We start from the raw sequence: 21,066 nt of genomic DNA, 5'->3' as shown, positions 1-21,066 counted from the left end.
GTCGTCAGGGGCTGCGAAGGCACTTCACTGAGAACTGGAGACTGGCTTAGAAGAAGCCTCGTCATCGGTTTTGGACCTCGGCTGCCTGTCTTTTTCTTTTTCTCTGCGTTTCTTGTGAATTCCGGTAGTCGAATGGCTATCCGATGACATCGTATAATTAAATGTTCTGCCAAAATAGTGAAATGCAAAATCGTACCGACGCTTAATGGTGCGTTGGTTAAATCTAGCACAAAACCGACAACTAGCAACATCGTGGTCAGGGCCTAGGCAAGGAATATAGTAAGAATGAAAGTCCTTATGAGGTATTTGCTTCCCACAAGAAATACAGTTATTAACTTTTTCTGACATCGGTCTGGAGCAAGAAAAAAGTTTCCCCAACGGGGTACTTAGCTTTTAATGAAGACTTCGGATCTGAAATTTGAACACGAAAATCTTAAGAGTCGGCCGACCGACACTTGCGAACTGCTTTTGCTTCGGGCACCGCATGGCAAGAAAGACTGAAGAAAATGGCGTCAGCTGCATCTTTTATACCCCTGGTGCACTGACGTCAGGGAAGAGGCAACAGCAACCGACGCCGGACCTAGACTTTGGAATTCAGGCCGACTGAGGGTAGCCTGCCAGCAGGATAACTCAATTGTAATGACTGCAACAGTGAAACACGAAGAACATCTGCCAGCTAGTTTTCAGGTCAAATCTGTTACCTTCTTCTGTGGTGTGTATGGCTTTACTCTTAAAACAGAGTTGTTCAGGTAAAAGAATGACACATGAACTCATTCTTGGAGTTGAATTCCTGTATGTAGTTCTGAAGTGAGTTGCCCCGGAATTGGGTGCATACCTCTCAACTTCTCTGCTCAATAATTCTGGGCAAAGCCATAACTAACGGGACACAAAGGCCCCAAATCAGGGACAGTATTTAAGTCTTACTCTAATTTACCAAAAAAAGCTAATAGATAATAGAGCAACAGGTTTTGCATGAGCAAAAGTAACTGTAATCCTCACTGACTTACCAAGAAAACTGTAGAATTTTATAAAGGACAGAGCAAGAATATAAGACATCAGGGACATTCTGTGAAATTAGGTACAGTTGAGAGGAAAATATGTTGAGCATTTTCAAACTTCTGAGTTTGGCAACTTTGTGATTAGCAAAAATATGCTTTTACTTCTGAATTGAAATAAAAACAAAGGTGCAAAGACATGAGGGACTAGACCAGTTCCTGGAAAACGTTTCTATACATGAGTGCTGCTGGAGGGAATAGTCTTGTGTTGCTCGGCTACAGGGCTGTATGCTGTTTTTGCATAGTTTTAATGCACAATCTTCTGACTAGCTGCTTTTTGTTGTTCTGTTTGTATTTCAGTCACATAACAAGAGTCCTGTCAATAAGGTACAGCAGTACTGCTGTAGAACGTACTGTGTGTTATGACCCAAGGAACCAAATCATAATGGTTTTCTTTCCTTAAGAGAAGTAAAGTGCTTGAAGCTGTGGTCAGTTTTGATTGCTATGCTTAAGTTGGCATCTACATAGCTTGGAGTTTTGGTTAGGAATTTGTCAGTTTGTCCTCTTAGAACTACAGTAACTTTTGGCAGTTGCAAAGTTTAACAAATATTCATTTATCATTTTTCATTACTCACTCTATTCTATTGAGGGCTGGAGATGTTGGGGGGGGGGGCTCAAGCCATATCCTGACACGCAGTAGAAGCAATGAGAAGAACAGTTCCTGGATGAGATGCCAGTCCATCACAGGATGCATGCACACACACACACACACACACACACACACACACACACACACACACACACGTGCACACACACACACACACACATGCACACACACACGCACACACACACACATGCACACACACACACACACACACACACACACACACACACACACACACACACACACACACACACACACACACACACACACACACACACACACACTTTTGGATGGTCAATATAGAGAATCACCAGTTCTTTGAAATGTGTAAGCAAATCATAGTACCTGGTGAAAATCCACCCAAACAAAGGACTGTAGATTCCACATAGAAGGTGCTTTATCATAAAACAAACATGGAGATACAAGAACTGTGAGGAAGCAACACTAACAATTTCAACATGCAAATCTAAATTTTCAGTTCCAGACAGAGGGATAAAGCCCTGGTCCCAGACTAGGACCCAAGCATTCTGCATTTGAGTAAAGGCCAGGGCATGATGGTGGTGGTGAAAACTGGTAGGTGGTTACAGGGGACTGATGAAGCAGTGCCTGCTCTCCTCTGGGTCGTCGGGTGATGGGTTAGATTGAGAGTGCATGGTCTGTGTGCAAACTCTGTCCTAGAGACCCTAGACTATAGGGAACACTTGGGCATGTGTGTGTGTGTGTGTGGGGGGGGGGGGGCAAACAGTACCTTCTGTCAGGTTACAGCACTCATGCAAGAAAGTGACATACCGCCCCAGTGACTTATTGCACACATTCAGCATCTATGGACTTTGTGGCGGGGAATGTTAAGACAATCCTGGACTTTGAAGCAATGTCAGAATTTCATAGTTCCTCACATTTTTGGTCCATGCCTCATATAACCTCTGGTTTTTTGGCAAATCATTGAGGACTGCAGTCACTAAACAGATATCTGACTTTTCAGTCTTCCCATAGTTCAGAAAATGAATGTGAATGCAAAAATGTATTATTCTAGCAGCTTTATAAGTGTATAAAACCACAATTTAAATCTGTCCTTGATTTTGGGTTTTTGTCCATCGTTATTTATTTATTTATTTTTTATTTGTCCCTCGTTCTTGTTCTAAGTGGTTGAGAGATATTATTTTTAATCACAGTCAGATGAAGGTCACATGGCAAAATGGCTTTAACTGTACTGGGAGGGAGAGGGGGCTGCTTGTAAATGAAAGTAATCTACACTCTGGTTGTGTGGTTAGGTAACCATCTGGCTTTGCAGGTCTAATGTACATTTGTGTGAAATATGTTGGAATACTAGTGGCTGTTGTTTATGGGAAACAAAACTGAAATTATATAGCTTTCAACTATCCCTGATTTTTCATGTGTTTGATCTATTCCTTAAAATTTGTGGTTTATAGCAAATTATTGAGGATTAAAGACATTAAATAATGACAGAGATTTAAGTTTCATATATTCTTAAAATGCATGCTAATGCAAAAAAGAAAAAAAAAAGTTATACTAGTAACTTTGTAAGTATATAAGAAAAATCTCTCTCTGAGTCTGGGTCTTTGTCCTTCAATATTTTTAGCACTGTTCCTGAATCCTGTACCAAGTAGTAGAAAGGCATTATCCTTTATCACAATCAGATGAGGTGTGTACAGCAACATGGCTATAACTGCTAGCTGTCTATGGATGGAAGTAATTTACCCTCTTGCTCTCTCAGGTTAAGCAATCCAGCCTTGCAGCACTAGTGTGCATTTGTTTGAAATAAGTTTCATTTTCATCGCAGATACCTGAGGTGTTCACAATCAACCACAGGATTATAATTGCTGGGTGCTGTGGTCTGTATGAGAATGGTTAAATGCACATGCTCAGGTTAAACAGTCATTAGAATGGCTTTGCGGGGCTAGTGTGCATGTGTTTAAAGCAGTTTACAGTCAAGATGTTGAATGTAGGTTCTGTGACCATGGGAATGTCGAACGTCAGATGGCTGATTCCCATGTTGCCAAACTTTAAATTATCGATAGTTCATATCAGCAAATGCCACTGTGCATTCGCCGATATGAGCTTGACATAATGAATAGAGATCTTGGTACAATGCAGATTGGGACATTCATCCCTTTCCTCACTGTAGTGCGATCTCGGAGTTAGAATATATAGTTAGCAGGGGGTGTGGGGGACTTGCCCCCCTGCAAAAATGTGATTTGAAATATAGGAGTGACACTTACCTGAGCTCCTATACGGATATCATGCTCAATATTCAGCAAAAATGTTGAATTTTCTGAATTTGTTCATCAGATTCGACATTTTCACCTAATATGCAGGGATTCAACATTGCTGTTCAATGTTCAGAATGGTATTTTTTTCAGTTTTAGATATTTTGATAGTAAACCGTTTAAAGCAAGCTGGAATACTAATCTATGGCTCTTTTTTTATCACAGTCAGACATTTAAAGTGTAAACAGTCAAGTAGCTATAATTGATGGGAATGAACATTGGTGGACTATAGTGACATAGGTTCATAGGTTCATACTAGGCTATCTGCCCTAGGGCATTTAGAAGCCTTGCCAGAATGTGTTTGGCTTTCGCCACCCATTTTAAATTTATTTTGCTATGCCCTTTTTCGAGGTTAGTATACTGTGCCTCTGTCTAACAGTGACACAGAAGTGATACCCGGGGTAAACCTACGATCCCCCATCCACTCATCAAGATTCCTCTTGAAGAGAGTCAATGAGGGACTCTGCCTAACCTGGACTGGGATTTTATTTCAGAGTGAAGGGAGCCTCTGGGTTATGAATCTGTCCCTCCAGCATGCCCTATTTATTTCAGTGCTGAGGTTCAAGTCTCTCGAGCGCGTAGCTCGATGCGATCTGGATTTTCTGAGGTGCAGCATGTCCATTAATTCCGGGTTGGACATGGCTTTATATGTCAGGCACAGATCGCCTCTGAACAAGCGGTATGCCACTGAGTAGAGCTGGAGTTTCTTTAACCTGGCAGCATATGGCATCTGTTTGAGCCCTTTGATCCTCTTGGTGAGGTACTTTTGGGGTCTTTCCAGTTGCTGCAGGTGTCTGGTAAGGTACATCCCAAAAGGGGCATTGTACTCAATTATGGGCCTGATGAGGGATGAGTAAAGAGGCATGATGACCTTCCCTGATCTAGATGTGAATCCCTTCATGATTAGGTGGGCTATATAAAATGTTTTTCTAACCACTTTGGCCACGTGGTTGTCAAATGAGAGATTGCTATCAACTTGGGTCCCCAGGTCCCTAATTACTTCTTCTGTACTTAATGGATTACCACCTATGTGGTAATTTGTGGGCACTTTGTTTTTGCCAAAGGGGATGACTATACACTTTTTGGCATTTAGCTTGAGGCCATGGCTCTGGCACCAGTTGTCTGTTTCTATGAGGCCCTTTTGGAGGATGCTTGTGTCGGCTGGAGAGTCGATTATGGCGCCCAGTTTGCAGTCATCTGCGAACTTGGTCAGCCACAGTCCTTCCGTGTTGGCCTGTACCTCCGAGAAATATATGCCAAACAAGAGAGGTCCCAGGACTGAGCCTTGTGGGACACCACTTGTAACTGGTTTGGAGTCTGACATGGCTCCAGCAATTCTAACCATGTGGGTTCTGTCCTTGAGCCAGTTTGCAATCCATCTAGTGACATAGGGGTTTATATTTAAGCTGATGAGCTTATCTATAATGCCCGAGTGGGGTATTGTATCGAAGGCTTTTGCGAGGTCCAGGTAGGCTGTGTGGACCACCTTCCCCTCGTCAATGGCCTTGGTGACTGTTTCAAAGAAATCAACCAGGTTTAAGAGACAGGATCTGCCCTTAACAAAGCCGAACTGGGTAGAATCCAGTGTCTGTAGGTCCCCAATATCTTTATTTATGAGGTCCATGATGATCCTTTCCATAGCTTTGCAGACCAAGCTAGTCAGGCTTATAAGGCGATAGTTTCCAGGATCCGTTGAGGCACCACCTTTATGGAGAGGGACCACTGTTGCTGTACGCCACTCTTTGGGCACATATCCTGTAGTAAGGCTGAGATTGACCAGTAGTTTTATGTTTGGGTTTAGCTCTTCTTGGAGTTCATGTAGGACGCAGCCCGGGACACCGTCTGGTCCCATTGATGCTGTGTTTTTTGCTTTGGAGAGGGCGGCTCTTACCTGAGCATCTGAGATGTCAGGGGGGGCAGCACTCTACTGGGATACATATTTGCCCTTTTGGTGGGGAGGGGGGGGAGAAGTTTGCGCTGAACCTGTCAGCTAGGATGTTGGCAATGTCTGTGGGTTCAGTGTATTTCTTGTCATTTTGGACTAATTCTGAGCATATCTGGGAATTGCCACCCAGGTTCCTAACATAACTAAAGAAAGCCTTGTGATTATCCTTAGTGTCCTGTGCAATTTTTCTCTCAAAGCTGGCCTTAGACAATTTTATGAGTGCCCGTAGTTTTTTGCTAATACTGATCAGTGATGCCTTCCCTTTTTGGGATTTTGCTCTATCATTTAGTAGCTTCCTCCTTCTATTGTATAGTTTGTTTATGGCTGGGGTCCACCAGACAGGACGTCTGCCTTTGGAGGATTGGGTCTTGGTTTTATTTGGGATCGCATGATCCATGCATTCCTGAAGGTTTTCATAGAATGCGTTTATAAAGGATTCTGCGGTCTGGGCCGTATTTTCCATAGGCCCTGGGGCTTTGAAGGATTCCACCTCGGTTTTGAGGAGTGTGAAATTTGCTTTAGAGAAGTTTTTCACTGTGGTTTTCTGGGCAGGGGGTGGGGTCGGGATGTGAATATCCAGTGAGATTAGTTTATGGTCTGATCTTACCAGTAAGGGATACACTTCTGGTCTGGAGCATAGAGTCCCCATGTTGGTGATGATCAGGTCCAGTATGTTTTCCCCTCTTGTGGGAGTGGTAACAAGTTGTCACAGCAGTCAACATGGTCTTAAATCAGAAAGATGAATCCAAGAACACAAGCATTTATGTCTGATCAAAAAAAAAAAGAAAACAATCTGTGAGGGTCCATTATTTAAAAACCACCCAGAGCCCAAGATGCACTTAATCTGCCACTGTGTAGAAGCAGATCATTCTACACAGACTCAGCAGACTTTCTTAAGACAATTGCAGAGCAGTGCTAATTTCACTGTAATACAGTGTTTACGTTCCATTGCTTGTGACGTTCTGATGTTACTGCCATGATATTTCCAAAGGTAGCTGATGCATATGGCACATACCACAGAAATACAACTTCTTTTTGGAAAGAACTTCACAGGAAAAGCATTTAGTCATCATTTAGATTCAGGAAGTATTTACAGCATTCTCCCTCTGGGCATTAAGCAATTACTACTTTGTCTGACCCACCCAGTTCACATAGTATATAATTAAATACACGCCAAACCCCTTGATTAGTAGTTTCGGTTTGTTTGTTGTTGCTCAACTAATATAGAAACATTTTGTTTATTGTTGCTCAACTAATATAGAAACATGTGCTACAGCCAAACTTTTAAACTGATATCACATTTACCCTCCACAGCATCTACTGCCTTACTCAAGTCCCTGAGTGCAATAAGAATACTTAGTAACTCTATAACAGATAATGTGGTCATATATTATATTCTTGGGTATATTTCACAAGTTTCACACTGTATAAATATAATAAAATCAGAAGGAACAATTCTAACATTATTTACTAATACAATACTTCTTTCTTATGTGCAATAAACATTATAAGTAGAATTTTGTTCATAAATAAGGACTGTAAACATCAACCTGAAACCACGCTGGCCTACAGCTGTATATATTATTTATTCCAGCAGTTAAGCTGTGGCAAGAAAGGACACTTGTGCAGGGTCAGCACAAACTCTGATTCACAATTAGCTTGACACAAGTATCAGCTCTCACTAGCTCTACAGCTGGTACATCTAAAAACAAATCTATTAGTTTATGCTATTAAAAAGATAAAATATACTATAAGTGGCAGAAAAATTGAAAACTGAGATAATTTATAAAAATGATAATATAACAAGTCACATGAAGTCAGAATGTAGAGATTATATGATACACTGAGGGTAAAAGACAGGGCTGGATCCAGTACAAGGTGACCTAGACAGCAGCCTTAGGCCCGGTGTTGGCTGGGACCCAGCCATGCAACAACAGTCTGTTTTTGTTGTTGCTCTTACAAAGATCAAGAAATCTAATCCATCCATTTTGTTTTGATATTTTTTTTCTGCTCTTACAAAGAGCAAGAGATCCAATCCATTTTTTGTTGTTTTTGTTCAGTAGGAGATCCAATCCATTTTGTTCTTATTGCATACACACAATGCACCAAATCATGAGCAAGATATCCATTTTGTTTGCATACATATATATGCCTCTACACACATGCCTTACAAACTTCCATTCTGTTTGCATATACGTACACACATTGAAAACTTCCTGGTCAGTATAGAATGAGACTAGTGTACCACACACAAAATTTGAAAGACAGGTTTGGAGTCACCCAGGATAGCAATTTCATTTTATTTTTTTAGCAAAACAGAACTGAAAATGAATGAGAAATGTCTTTTAGCAATGTGGACCTACCAATGGACAAGAGAGGGGTGTATGCGTGTGTCTGGAAAATGCCCCAGTCAGGGAGCACTGTCTAGCTATTTATTTGGCTTGTTTAGATTCAAACCCTGTAACTTGCCTATGAAAGGGAAGAGTCTTAATCATCCATGCCAACTGCCAGGCTCCCTTCAATTTATTTCTTTTTTCTGTGGTACAGCACTGAGGATTACAGTCTGCCAATGTCAGTTATAGTTTCTTAGTTTGGTTCATAAAATGCATGTTAATGCAAAACCTGTCATTCGGTTTACCTTTTAACTGATTTACAGTAGTCTGTTCTTAATAGTCTCCAGTTGTGCAGAACATCTCTGATTTTGCTTCATATTTATGCCCTACCCTGTTCTTGAACAAGTTACATAACCAAACAATGATTTTGGTTAGGCTCCTCAATGACCCCCTGGACTGCAAATCTAGTAATTACTCATGATCCACAGTACTTATAGTGTAAGGGAAGGATATTTATTGTAGTAAGCAGGAAACACCATATTTTTTGATGTGATCCTTGGTTTCCTTGCTCTATTGAATGTTGACAGTGTGTTTATTATTTAGCTGTGAGTAAAATGGACAGCATGAAGTTTAATGTTAATAGTTTAACTATGAATACATTTTTATTTAGCTTGTTTTTACAAGCATGCAGGTGTGAAATGCAGTGGGTCTTGAGCTACAACAGTTTGTCTAGCACAAAATGCAGATGAGTAAGGCTATGAGGTGTTAAACAGCTGTTTTCTGTAGTATATGGTTTGATTTCTGCAGCCTTTGTTTGACTTTTTGTGACACTGTCAAGTTATTTTACCAGACAGTACTCCTAGGATGCTCCTGAAAAATGGACACATGTCTAGTGGGCAGTCTGAGGCTGTTAGCGAATACGTTACACATTTGTCTTTTGACTTTCTGCACCTTTCACATTGACACCAATTAGTACTTCATTCAGTGCCATTTGAATATGAATCTCAGCACATCTCTTATAGTTTAATCGGTTGCCAGATGCATTTTTACTAAATATGAGCTTCAAGGGAAGAGAAGTTTACTGTTTCTCATGCTGTGTGCTTTCAAGGAGAAACAGTTTTGTTTTGTTTAGAAAACGGCTGTTGGCATTTTTCCTGTAAAGCTTGAAATAAAAGTTTTAAATGAAATCCAAATCTCTGTGATAACTTAAACATAAAGAAGAAAACAACATGTACATTGACAGGTTTGAAGAGTGTTTATGGTTACTTAGGGCAGACAGCCAAGTAATGGGATATTAATATGACTGGCTGGGACATGATTCTTCATCCTACATAGTGCACCATTTGCCTACAATCTGGCAATTGGCACAGAGAAGTAAAGGACTGGCTATTTATCGAGATGCTTCTTGTGACATGGGTGCAGGGTTTGAATCGTTCCACCTTCATTTACCACCTGTGTGGCTGTGCCAAGTCACTTAACTAGACAGTACTTTAGATCAATTGTGAATTTGGGGTCGGCTCCTTAATGGTCTCCTGGACTACATGCCTAGTAACTATGATCCTGCTGTTGGTGTTTGCCAGCTGCTCTCAATTGCAAAGCTGATCTATTTCAGGAAACGTTATGGCATTATCACCAGCACTCCATTTTTTTATGTGATATATGCAATTTATTCTTGAAGGACAACAGGCACTGCATTTATAAATAATGATCTGAAATACAAAGTTGCTTGCCTGCAGCATTCTCTGCATTAGTAATAGTTTTCTTTAATGTGGAATTATTCACATTAATTTTACTTTTCCAGAGACTGTGCATATTTACTTAGCATTTGTTAGCAGGTGTTTAATTAATATTTCTAATCCCTTCATAAATACTCTCTTATTTAAACTGTTCTACACATGGCAGGATGCTAGTGGTCTTTATACAATTTCATGTAGTTAATCCAAGGCTACCAATAAAGTATATTTAATGTATTTTTTATAACAATAAAGAGTGTACACAATCAACAACTGGCTACAACTCCTGGTGCGGGTGAAGTGGGGTACCTCTCTGCAGATGAAATTGGCTACTGCCCTTAAAAATCTGGTAATTTTTAAACAGTCTTGATTCTGCCTTTGAAGGACAACTGTGTGTGTGTGTGTGTGTGTGTGTGTGTGTGTGTGTGTGTGTGTGTGTGTGTGTGTGTGAGACAGAGAGAGAGGGAGAATTAAGTCAAAATACTTTGTCTACTATGTGTTTATTTGAAACAAATTTGAAATGCGAGTTTGGTCATCATTATTTATTTATTTTTGAACAACTATCTCAGAAGGCTGCAATCAACAATGTAGCTATAATAGCTGAGTTTGGGGGATGTCTGCAAATATAAATGTACACATAATCCACCAATGACCAGATGCATTTTCAATGAATGTGAGCTTCAAGGGAAGAGAAGTTTACTATTGCTCATATTATGTCTGTTTTCAGAATGACACTATTTTGTTTTGTTTAGTAAAAGGACATTAGTGTTTGTGCTATAAAATTTGAAATAACGGTTTTAAATCAAAACTCTGTTATCACTGTAAAAGTAATGAAGTAAATAGTACGCACAGTGACAGATGTGAACAGTGCTCATAGTAAACCAGTGTCACTGGTATAACAGGTAGCACACTTGACTTTGGTGCAGAATGGTTCAAGTTCTATTCCCACACCAGGGAGATACATTGCTGACACTCCTGAGTATGTTGTCCTTCAGATGAGAGTTTAAACATGGGTGCTATCTGCTTGAGTTGGTATTAGCTCAGTTGGATGTAAAAGATCCCATGGCATCTATTGTAAAGAGTAAGGGAAGCTCCCTGATGTGCTGGTCAAATTTCCCACCTCGGGTCACCCTTGAAACGATGCCATCAGCCTAGTGGGACTAACCTGGTCAGGAAAGGATAAATAAATTGCAGCAAAACAGACAAGTAATGGTACACTGGAATGTTTGCAGGGATGGGGGGACCCTTGTCCATTATTCTATCTAGGGCCCCATTTGATCATGACCTGCTTCTAGTAACAGATACTTATTTTTAAAGCACATTTAAGTATCATTTAGAATTATAACACAAACAATACCATTCAGCTGTCAAGAAATCCAACACAGCTTTAAAACTATATTTTGCTGTTCATTAATTATGTCTCCCAGTATACACAGTTTTGGTGTGTGCTCTATTACTCAGACATCAGAAGCTGCATTTTAAAGCCCCCAAGTCTTCTGTACTTGACAGGCAATGCTGTGGAATGAAGACCCCCGACTGCACAGTGTGAGCTTCCCTCCAGACAGTTAAGGGTGATTATAGGTCTTGCCAGTTTAAGCTTTGCAACTTCCCCTACTAGCTGTACCAAAAAATTAACTGAATGCTTTTCTTCCAATCATTCACGACCTAGCTCTGTCTAGGAAAATGTCACAGCTATGACAGAAGCTACAAATTCAAAAGTGGGCATTCATGTTGGTCAAGCATTTTCTGTTATCATACAGGCTTCAAGGACTTTAACTTTTCACCACAGCTTTCTCAGTTATATTAGATTTTCTATTTACAAGTATGTCAAACTGACAGTACTTACCCAAATATTTGAGGCAATGACTTCAGGATCATCGCAGACGGACTCAACGAAGAACACCTGAAAATGTAAAACATTTAAAAAAATAAGTAATCATCAAGACAATGTATTAATGGTAATTAATACATTTTAAAACATGAATTCATAGAAAATAATATGTCCCTGAACACTAGGCAACACAGGCTGATAAGCACCACACCAGTAAAGTGCTGAGCAGTGTAACGGCTTCAAGCTTTCAAGAAGTAAAGTTGCACGAGTGTTTTCCAAATAAGTTGGATCAGCAGAAATTGTTTACAGTCCAGAAGCACAGATACAAAGAGTGTTAGGAAAGAGTTGGTTAATATGCAGGCAAGTACTTTTCTAAACCCAAAATTACAGGATGCCAACATGGTTCACAGGGAGTATATCTGAAACAGATGCAGTTATGGCTTCTGTACTGCACCAGATATAAAATAATAAGAGAATGACTCTGCTAATCAATACCAGTCCAGATGTTCTACTGAAGTAAGATCATGAACTGTAACAGAAAAAATACCATCCCTGCCAGAATGTTTAAGTGCATCAGGGAAAAAGTAACTGATAAAAGGGATTTTACCATAGATGATGCTCCATAAGAAATGCACTAATATAAAATTACTAATGCCCCCAAACTGTCTCAGGCAATCGTCAAACCTAAAAACACACACTACCACCTTATCAAAATGTCACCAGCATAAAATAATGCAAAGGGACATGTAATTCAAAGGTAAACTTGGACATATCAAGACATTAGAGGCTACCCAAAAAAGTAGAGCAGATATTTTTAAAAAGAACACATAGTTAAACAATTCAGTGTTACTTTTCTAGTAGGATGTCAGTATAAACAAACTTAATAACTGCATACATTTTCTAAAAATGCATTTATTTATCTGTGGCACTGCAATAACATTTATACTTAAGGTGGGGTATTAATATAGATGAAAAAGAGGACTTTTAGAATACTGAAAAGTGTTTAATGACTTGACAAAGACCCAACAGAAAAAAATGGCTACTGTTAGACCAAGTGTAAACTGCTGACTACATTTAATAAGTAAGACTCAGCATTTATTAATGTGAATAATGGCACCTCTCGATGTGCCTGCCAAAGAGGAGTACAAAGTACTTCAGTACGAAGGGAAGTCCTATTATTTCCAAAATATACTTAGACTTCAAAAAGGTTACTACTGCTGTTTAAATATTTCATCCATTTATTTTAGTTTATTGTTTGTTAGCCAGGTTAGTGGACTAACGCAAAATGGTCAAGCATAACACAAATGAACGGTGCTCTTAGATCTACTCTGAAAGGTCGAACCTCATATAATCGAAATCCATTTTCGCATATTTACCCCAGGATAAGTAAACACTTGCCCAATATGCCCTTTTCTCCACTGTAGTGCAATCCCACAGTTGGTATATATAGTTGGGGGGTGGGGGCATAGCCCCCATCAAGGTGTTTTTTACTTACTTCAGTGTGTGTTTTGTTTAAGTTTGGGTAAGTCTTTACTTACCCTGGGAAAAACTTGCCATTTGGGTATTTTAAATACCTATCAACCTCTTAGAGCAAGTAATCTGGACAAAGCTATCAATAAAAGTGGGACAAAGGCCCAAAAATAGGGACACTTTTTAAACATTGTTTTTACAAACTTAGAAAGTTGATAGAATAACAGGTTTTGCATTAGCATTAATTTCCTGAAGGATATGAACTCTGAAACTAAAATGTCTGTTATTTTTTTTCAAACTTCCATCTTTAATGATTTACTAATAATTTGTCAGAAAACCACAATTTTATGAAAAACAGACCAAAAAGATGAGGCCAATATCTGGACATTCTGAGAAAAATCTGTACAGTAGTTGAGAGATGTGGAACATTAAGCTTTCGTGATTTTCATTTTGTGAAAATGGATTTCAGTTCTATGACGTTCAACCTTTCAAGGTAGATCCATGCACTTACATACAAGGCAAACAGACTTAATCTATTTGAAATATACATAGTGAAAGTTTGGTATAAATAAAGCAATGTCAATATATGTATCATATTTTCTAGAGTTACAGAAGTCATTCTGAGGTCTAAGTAATTAAAATTTACAGCGATTAGCAAAGTAGTAGAATGTTGAAAGCAGCTATAAACTTTGTAAAATTATACATAACAAGAAGAAAGTAATATTTCAGAAATTAAACAAAATAAAATGTGAATGAAATTCTATTTGGAAAGGCACAAAGCAGAACAACCTGTATACAGTTGTTATGTACAGTCTAGCACACTGACATAACTTAAAATACAGTGCAGCATAACTCCGCTGCCTAGTAACAAGCAAGTAAGACAATCAAAGGACATTGAGTGGAACAGGATAACAGGACAGCCTGCCGTACAGCACACAGACGTTACTTAGCAGGTAATCTGTGCCAAAGTGGGCATTGCAACACATAAGGCAATGTAAGTGTTAAGGGTAATGTAGACTCTGTGTAAGTCAACTAACAATTACCGGACAAGTATGTAATAATATACTGTTTCATAATACAGCCATCTTATATCATTGTTTTAAGTAAAATCATGTACTTTGCTTACATTTATTTTGTCATTTTCAAAAGCCAAAGAACAGGGGCAAAACATTATCCAGTGACATGTTACATATATCATCAAATGCACAATGGCAAAAAAGTTTAAAAATGCTTAAGCAAACAAATAATTCTGCATTATTCCAAACTAAAAGTTCACTTATTGCAGTATTATCATATACAAGTATTAATAATTCCCATCCACATTTTTATATGACAGATGCATACCTCTCAACTGTACATATTTTCACAGAATGTCCAGATTTTTGACTTGTATTTTTCATCTGTTTCTCATAAAACTGTGGTTTTCTGGCAGATCACTGGCAAATTACTGGGGACTGAAGTAAACAAACTAATAGCAGACATTTCAAGTTTCAGACTTAATATCCTTCGGAAAATTCATGCTAATGCAAAACCTGACATTCTATCAACTTTCTAAGTTTGTAAGAGCAATAATAAGAAAGTGTCCCTATTTTCTGGCCTTTGTCCCCCATTACTTGTGGCTTTGTCCAGATTTCTTGCAGTTGAAAGGTATGTACAGATGTTTCAAGAGACAATCTTTTTTACGTCGTATGACTATTTAATACAATTTCCTAAATACACCATATCTTAATTACATTCAGTAATGTAAAGTAATTTTATTTAAAGGCACATGACTTTAAAGATTTCTTGTTTAGAAAATAAAAGCAGTCAAAGTCCAAAGTCATATGTTCTCAAAGGTACAACTATCAAGAACATTACACCCTGTTATAAACTGCAGTTTAATGCACAGTAGTACTAAAAAATACTAAAAAATACTACAGAATGACAAACTAGAAATGTTTTATTTAGCTCTTTCATCCACAGTTAAGGACTTCTTCAGAGTAAATAATTATTAAATAATTGCCACTTATATAATAAATCTAAAAAGAAAATCAGATGATCAACATTTAAAAAACATTTAAAAAACATGACAATTAATTCAGTCAGCTGATACAAACATCTCAAATTATAAAAATGTTATAAAAATATTATAACGGATGCTAACGTCCATTCAGTAATGCAGGTTTCTTCAGGTACCTGTCCTTAAAAAAAGATTTTAGATTACTCATATGATTCCTTTTGCTCCAGTAAAGTTCTAAAATCACCCCTTCTCAAATCCACAGGTAAATGTTGCACAACATAAAAAAACAATATTTTTTTATATGCTGGATAATCAATAGTATGTTTAAATAATGGATTATTTGTGGCTTTCGTCTTAATATCACACTGGTGTTCAAGAATATACTTTCCAAACTTCCTTGTAGTCATACCAATATAAAAGCCATTACAAGACTGACATAGGACAATATATACCACACCCTTATAATCACAAATATGGTGGCCTGTACCATAAAGAAATGTATTACAAAATTAAATAAATTGCCCATTAGAAATATATCTACAGGCTTTACACATTCCACAACTATAAGTCCTCATAGGCTTATTTGTAAGTCAGTGTATACGGTAAAAGATACTTTGTAATAAACTCTTAATATTACAACTATTAACATAAACCTTATAAGGCTTCTCTCTAATACCTTTTAAAAGGTCTGTATTCCCTCTAATAATGTTCCCATCATTAACCATTAAATTATATATTTGATATGCATCAGTGGACATATCCAAGCAGAATGCATCTTAGAACTACTATTTTTTCTATCAGTATGTTCCAATATACCCTTGACCAAGATAGGGGGAAACAAATGCTCTCTGTTATTAATAACATACTGGGCCATAGTTTCAAGGTCATCAAGCAAGTAACCTTTCTTACAAAAAAGTTTAACTATATGCTGAATCTCTTGAAAGAATATGAGATCATTGATAGTAAGCCTTGAGGCTCTCACAAATCGCCCTTTTGTAATGTTTTTTTACCATAAAAGATGGATAACTGTTAGAATAATGTAAACGCCCATTAAGAGCAGTTTCTTTCCTGTATACTTTGCTGTCAAATTTCATCATATTTAAATCAAGACCAGCCAACATTGGTATCTATACATCCTGAGGTGAATTCCAAAAAAAGGGTAGACTATCGTTCAATAAATAAACATTGTGGTATACCTTCCCAAATAAAAAACAAGTCATCCAAAAATCTTGTATAAAATTTTACTTTATCAAAAAATAAAAGGTTGGGTAGAATTTTAAGATCCCACCAGCCCATTACCAATTTACAAAAGACAGGGCTACAGCTGCACTCATGAAAACACCTTTAACTTGTTGATAGTAACATAAATAATTAATATTAACAATGTATTACAAAATATATTTGACCATATACTGAGGCTTACAAGTAAGCCTATGGGGACTTATACTTCTAGAATATATAAAGCCGGTAGATATATTTCTAATGGACAGTTTATTAATACATTTATTTATGGTACAGAACATAAAACTTGTGATCCTAAAGGTATGCTATACATTGCTCTGCGTCATTCTTATAATAGATTACATATTGGTATGACTACCAAGAGGTTTGGGAAGCGTATTCTTAAACAACAGTACGATATTAAGACTAAAGTCACAAATAAGGCATTATTTAAACACACTATTGATTATCCAAAACATAAAAGATGTTGTTTTTATGTTTTGCAACATTTATCTATGGATCTAAGAGGGGGTAATTTTAGAACTTTACTGAAGCAAAAGGAAGTTTTGTGGCAGTTTCATTTACAAGTAGATATAACACCTGGATTGATTTAAAATGTTTTTTGAAGGACAGGAAACTAAGAAACCTGCATTACTGAATGGACATTAGCACCTGTTGTGATATTTCTTGTAATATTTTTATCATCTGAGACATTTGGATCAATTTACCACATGAATTGTTATCACGTGATGTTTCTTAAATGTTAATCATATGATTTGTATATTCACTATATATGTGGCAGTTTTTTAATAATTCTTTGTTCTGAAGAAGTCCTTAATTAACTGCGAATGAAAGGGCTACATAAAACATTTCTAGTTCACCATTTTGTGTGTGTGCTTTTTTAATACTGTTCAGTTTATTTAGTACCTGTTTTTCATGCTGTTGTTTGGTATATAACACAGTATTATTATAATAAAAATGGAGTGACAGCATTAAGTTGACTGATACAAGTAACAGTCTGGATCATGGCAATACTTTACCATACTGGTGTGAATTATAGATTAAAGTTTTGGCTTCTTGTAAAATAAGATGGACTTCTTGCTGTATATTACATTACACTTTGGGTGATATAGAAGCATGAAAACTGAAAAGTAAGGAATATCCTGCACTACAAACATCGGTCATTAAATAAAATATTGTACGTATCAGCACTGTAGCAATCCATTAAAAGTAGAATTTTGGTACTAAGCTTTCATAAACAGCATGACACTAAATCACAAAAGAAAAAAAGAAAAAATAAGACATCAAAGAACTATGAGTGACTTGTACTTTGTCTATGCAACTCATTTTTAACAGCATGGCTAAACTGAACTTTCAACATGAGCATCTAAGATCATGGAATTGTTGTATAATTTACTGAAAATATGCACCGAATTGATGAATGTAAAACAGTAGTTTAGGAAAACAAGTTATTGTCACTATGCCTCACTTTGGTTGATGACTTGACTTTTATGTAAACAGAAATAGAAATCCAAGAGTAGATAAATGTATCCAACTGCCAATAATATGAACTGGAATCATTAACATATACAATATAAAAATAATTAGCACTACATTTGATCCAGAAAGGAAAACGGACTATCACAGTAAAAAAATGGAATATTTCATTACACCTGATATTTTACAGCTTAAGAAATATATAATTTTAGAAGTATGACTTTAAAAAAAATGGATGTAATAGAATTTTCCACTAGAGCTCATTTTGTTAAAGTTAAAAACATATTAAATTCCACACTCTGACAGTAAACAATTCTTGTATAATGAAATAGCCGCACCTAGTAAGGTTGCTTTCCAAAGTTATAACATTGTTTTGCAGTTCATTCCATAACTAGATGTAAGCCAAGCATTTAAGGGCCTTCATAGTCAGGAGCAAGTTGTTAGTAGTGCACATACAGAAAGCGTAGAAAATTTTCTGATCATTAGTACATGTTGACTGCATAAGTAATAAAATACAACATTATTTTACTCTTACACCAATCTATAAAATAAATATATAATTTTGGAACAGTTAACTGATTTTTTTTTGTTTTGGTGACTTAAGAAAAAAAATTAGAATAGACTTCCTAAATGCACAGAACAGAATAACTCATTACTTTGAAGATGATTAGTAGTGATAAGACGTGGCACTAATGCATTCTGATTGGAAAGGGAAAAAACTGCCCTTACAGAACTAATAATGATAACAGGATTATCAATTAAATATGGTCATGGCAAGCAGATACCTGTTGTTGTTATGTAGCATTCTGTTGTCAGACATGCATGTAGTCAGCTTAAAATCTCCCACTTCAAAAATAAAGAGAAATCTAGAGCCACCGTGACTACATCTTAGTGTACAGCAGCCTCTGCATTTTTAAATACAAACTCAGTCGTACAATCTAATATTTCAGCAAACCCCAGTCTCAGCAAAAAAAATTAATATGAATAGAAATTGAACTACCATACAATCTACAGTATCTACTAATTTGATATTGTTCTTATTTATTTCAGCTGTCAGAGAATCAGAGAACTTCATTTTAATAAGTCATTATTTTTGTATTCGGTAAAATGCCTCTAGTCACTAGCTATTCCTGGAACCATCCCTTGAAAACATACATTCATATTTAAAGTCATTTATATACTGGTATGTAACCCATCACTAGTGTTTGCTTCAGAAATGTACACCCTTCATTTTTAAAGTCACTTATATTGGTATGTTAGCCATCATTAGTGTTTGCTTCAGTAATGTACAGCCTTCATTTTTAAAGTCATTTATATTGGTATGTTAGTTATCACTAGTGTTTGCTTCAGTAATGTAAAGCCTTCATATTTAAAGTAATTTATATTGGTATGTCAGCCATCACTAGTGTTTGCTTCAGTAATGTATGCCCTTCATTTTTACAGTCACTTATATACTGGTAGGTTAGCCATCACTACTGTTTGCTTCAGTAATGTATGGACTTCATTTTTAAAGTCACGTATACTGGTACGTTAGCCATCACTAGTGTTTCCTTCAGTAATGTACATCCTTAATTTTTAGTCACTTATATTGGTATGTTAGCCATCACTAGTGTTGGCTTCAGTAATGTATGCCCTTCATTTTAAAAGTCACTTGTATAATGGTATGTTAGCCATCACTACTGTTTGCTTCAGTAATGTTTGGCCTTCATTTTTAAAGTCACTTATATTTGTATGTTAGCCATCACTAGTGTTTGCTTCAGTAAAGTATGGCCCTCATTTTTAAAGCCACTTATATTGGTATGTCAACCATCACTAGTGTTTGCTTCAGTAATGTACAGCCTTCACTTTTAAAGTCACTTATATTGGTATGTTAGCCATCACTAGTGTTTACTTTAGTAATGTTCATCCTTCATATTTACAGTCACTTATATTGGTATGTTAGTTATCACTAGTGTTTGTTTCAGTAATGTAAATCCTTCATTTTTACAGTTACTTATGTTAGCCATCACTAGTGTTTGCTTCAGTAATATAAAGCCTTCATATTTAAAGTAATTTATATTGGTATATTAGCCATCACTAGTGTTTGCTTTAGTAATGCACAGCCTTCATTTTTAAAGTCATTTATATTGGTATGTTAGCCATCACTAGTGTTTGCTTCAGTAATGTATGCCCTTCATTTTTAAAGTCACTTATATTGGTATGTTAGCCATCATTAGTGTTTGCTTCAGTAATGTATGCCCTTCATTTTTAAAGTCACTTATACTGGTACGTTAGCCATCACTAGTGTTTCCTTCAGTAATGTATGGCCTTCATTTTTAACGTTATTTATACTGGTATGTTAGCCATCATCAGTGTTTGCTTCAGTAATGTACATCCTTCATTTTTAAAGTAATTTATAATGGTATGTTAGCCATCACTAGTGTTTGCTTCAGTAATGTACAGCCTTCATTTTTAGTTACTTATATTGGTATGTTAGCCATCACTAGTGTTTGCTTCAGTAATGTATGCTCTTCATTTTAAAAGTCATTTATATAATGGTATGTTAGCCATCACTACTGTTTCTTCAGTAATGTTTGGCCTTCATTTTTAAAGTCACTTATATTGGAACGTTAACCATCACTAGTGTTTGCTTCAGTAAAGTATGGCCGTCATTTTTAAAGCCACTTATATCGGTATGTCAACAATCACTAGTGTTTGCTTCAGTAATGTACAGCCTTCATTTTTAAAGTTTCTATTTGTATGTTAGCCATCACTAGTGTTTGCTTCAGTAAGGTATGCCCTTCATTTTTAAAGTCACTTATATTGGTATGTTAGCCATCACAAGTGTTTGCTTTAGTAATGTACATCCTTAATTTTTAAAGTAATTTATACTGGTATGTTAGACATCACTAGTGTTTGCTTCAGTAATGTACATCCTTAATTTTTAGTTACTTATATTGGTATGTTAGCCATCACTAGTGTTTGCTTCAGTAATGTATGCCCTTCATTTTAAAAGTCACTTATATAATGGTATGTTAGCCATCACTACTGTTTGCTTCAGTAATGTTTGGCCTTCATTTTTAAAGTCACATATTTGTACGTTAGCCATCA

General features: G+C 36.7%; 1 protein-coding gene across 5 annotated transcripts in view; it reads right to left on the bottom strand.

Moving 5' to 3' along the window:
* PFKFB2 (6-phosphofructo-2-kinase/fructose-2,6-biphosphatase 2) overlaps nucleotides 1-21,066 on the bottom strand; it is a 655,955-nt gene that overhangs the window by 530,677 nt on the left and 104,212 nt on the right. For all 5 annotated transcript variants that reach the window (XM_044076459.1, XM_044076460.1, XM_044076462.1 and 2 more), the window contains exon 6: nucleotides 11,805-11,861. In XM_044076459.1, the coding sequence (XP_043932394.1) occupies nucleotides 11,805-11,861 (57 nt within the window). The remainder of the gene's footprint in view (nucleotides 1-11,804; nucleotides 11,862-21,066) is intronic.

This window comes from Protopterus annectens, chromosome 7.part0, assembly GCF_019279795.1.
Source record: "Protopterus annectens isolate FY-2018-M chromosome 7.part0, PAN1.0, whole genome shotgun sequence".
Classification (NCBI taxonomy): domain Eukaryota; kingdom Metazoa; phylum Chordata; order Ceratodontiformes; family Protopteridae; genus Protopterus; species Protopterus annectens.
The sequence above is the reverse complement of the archived record's forward strand: the minus strand, read 5'-3'. Positions and strand labels throughout refer to the sequence as shown.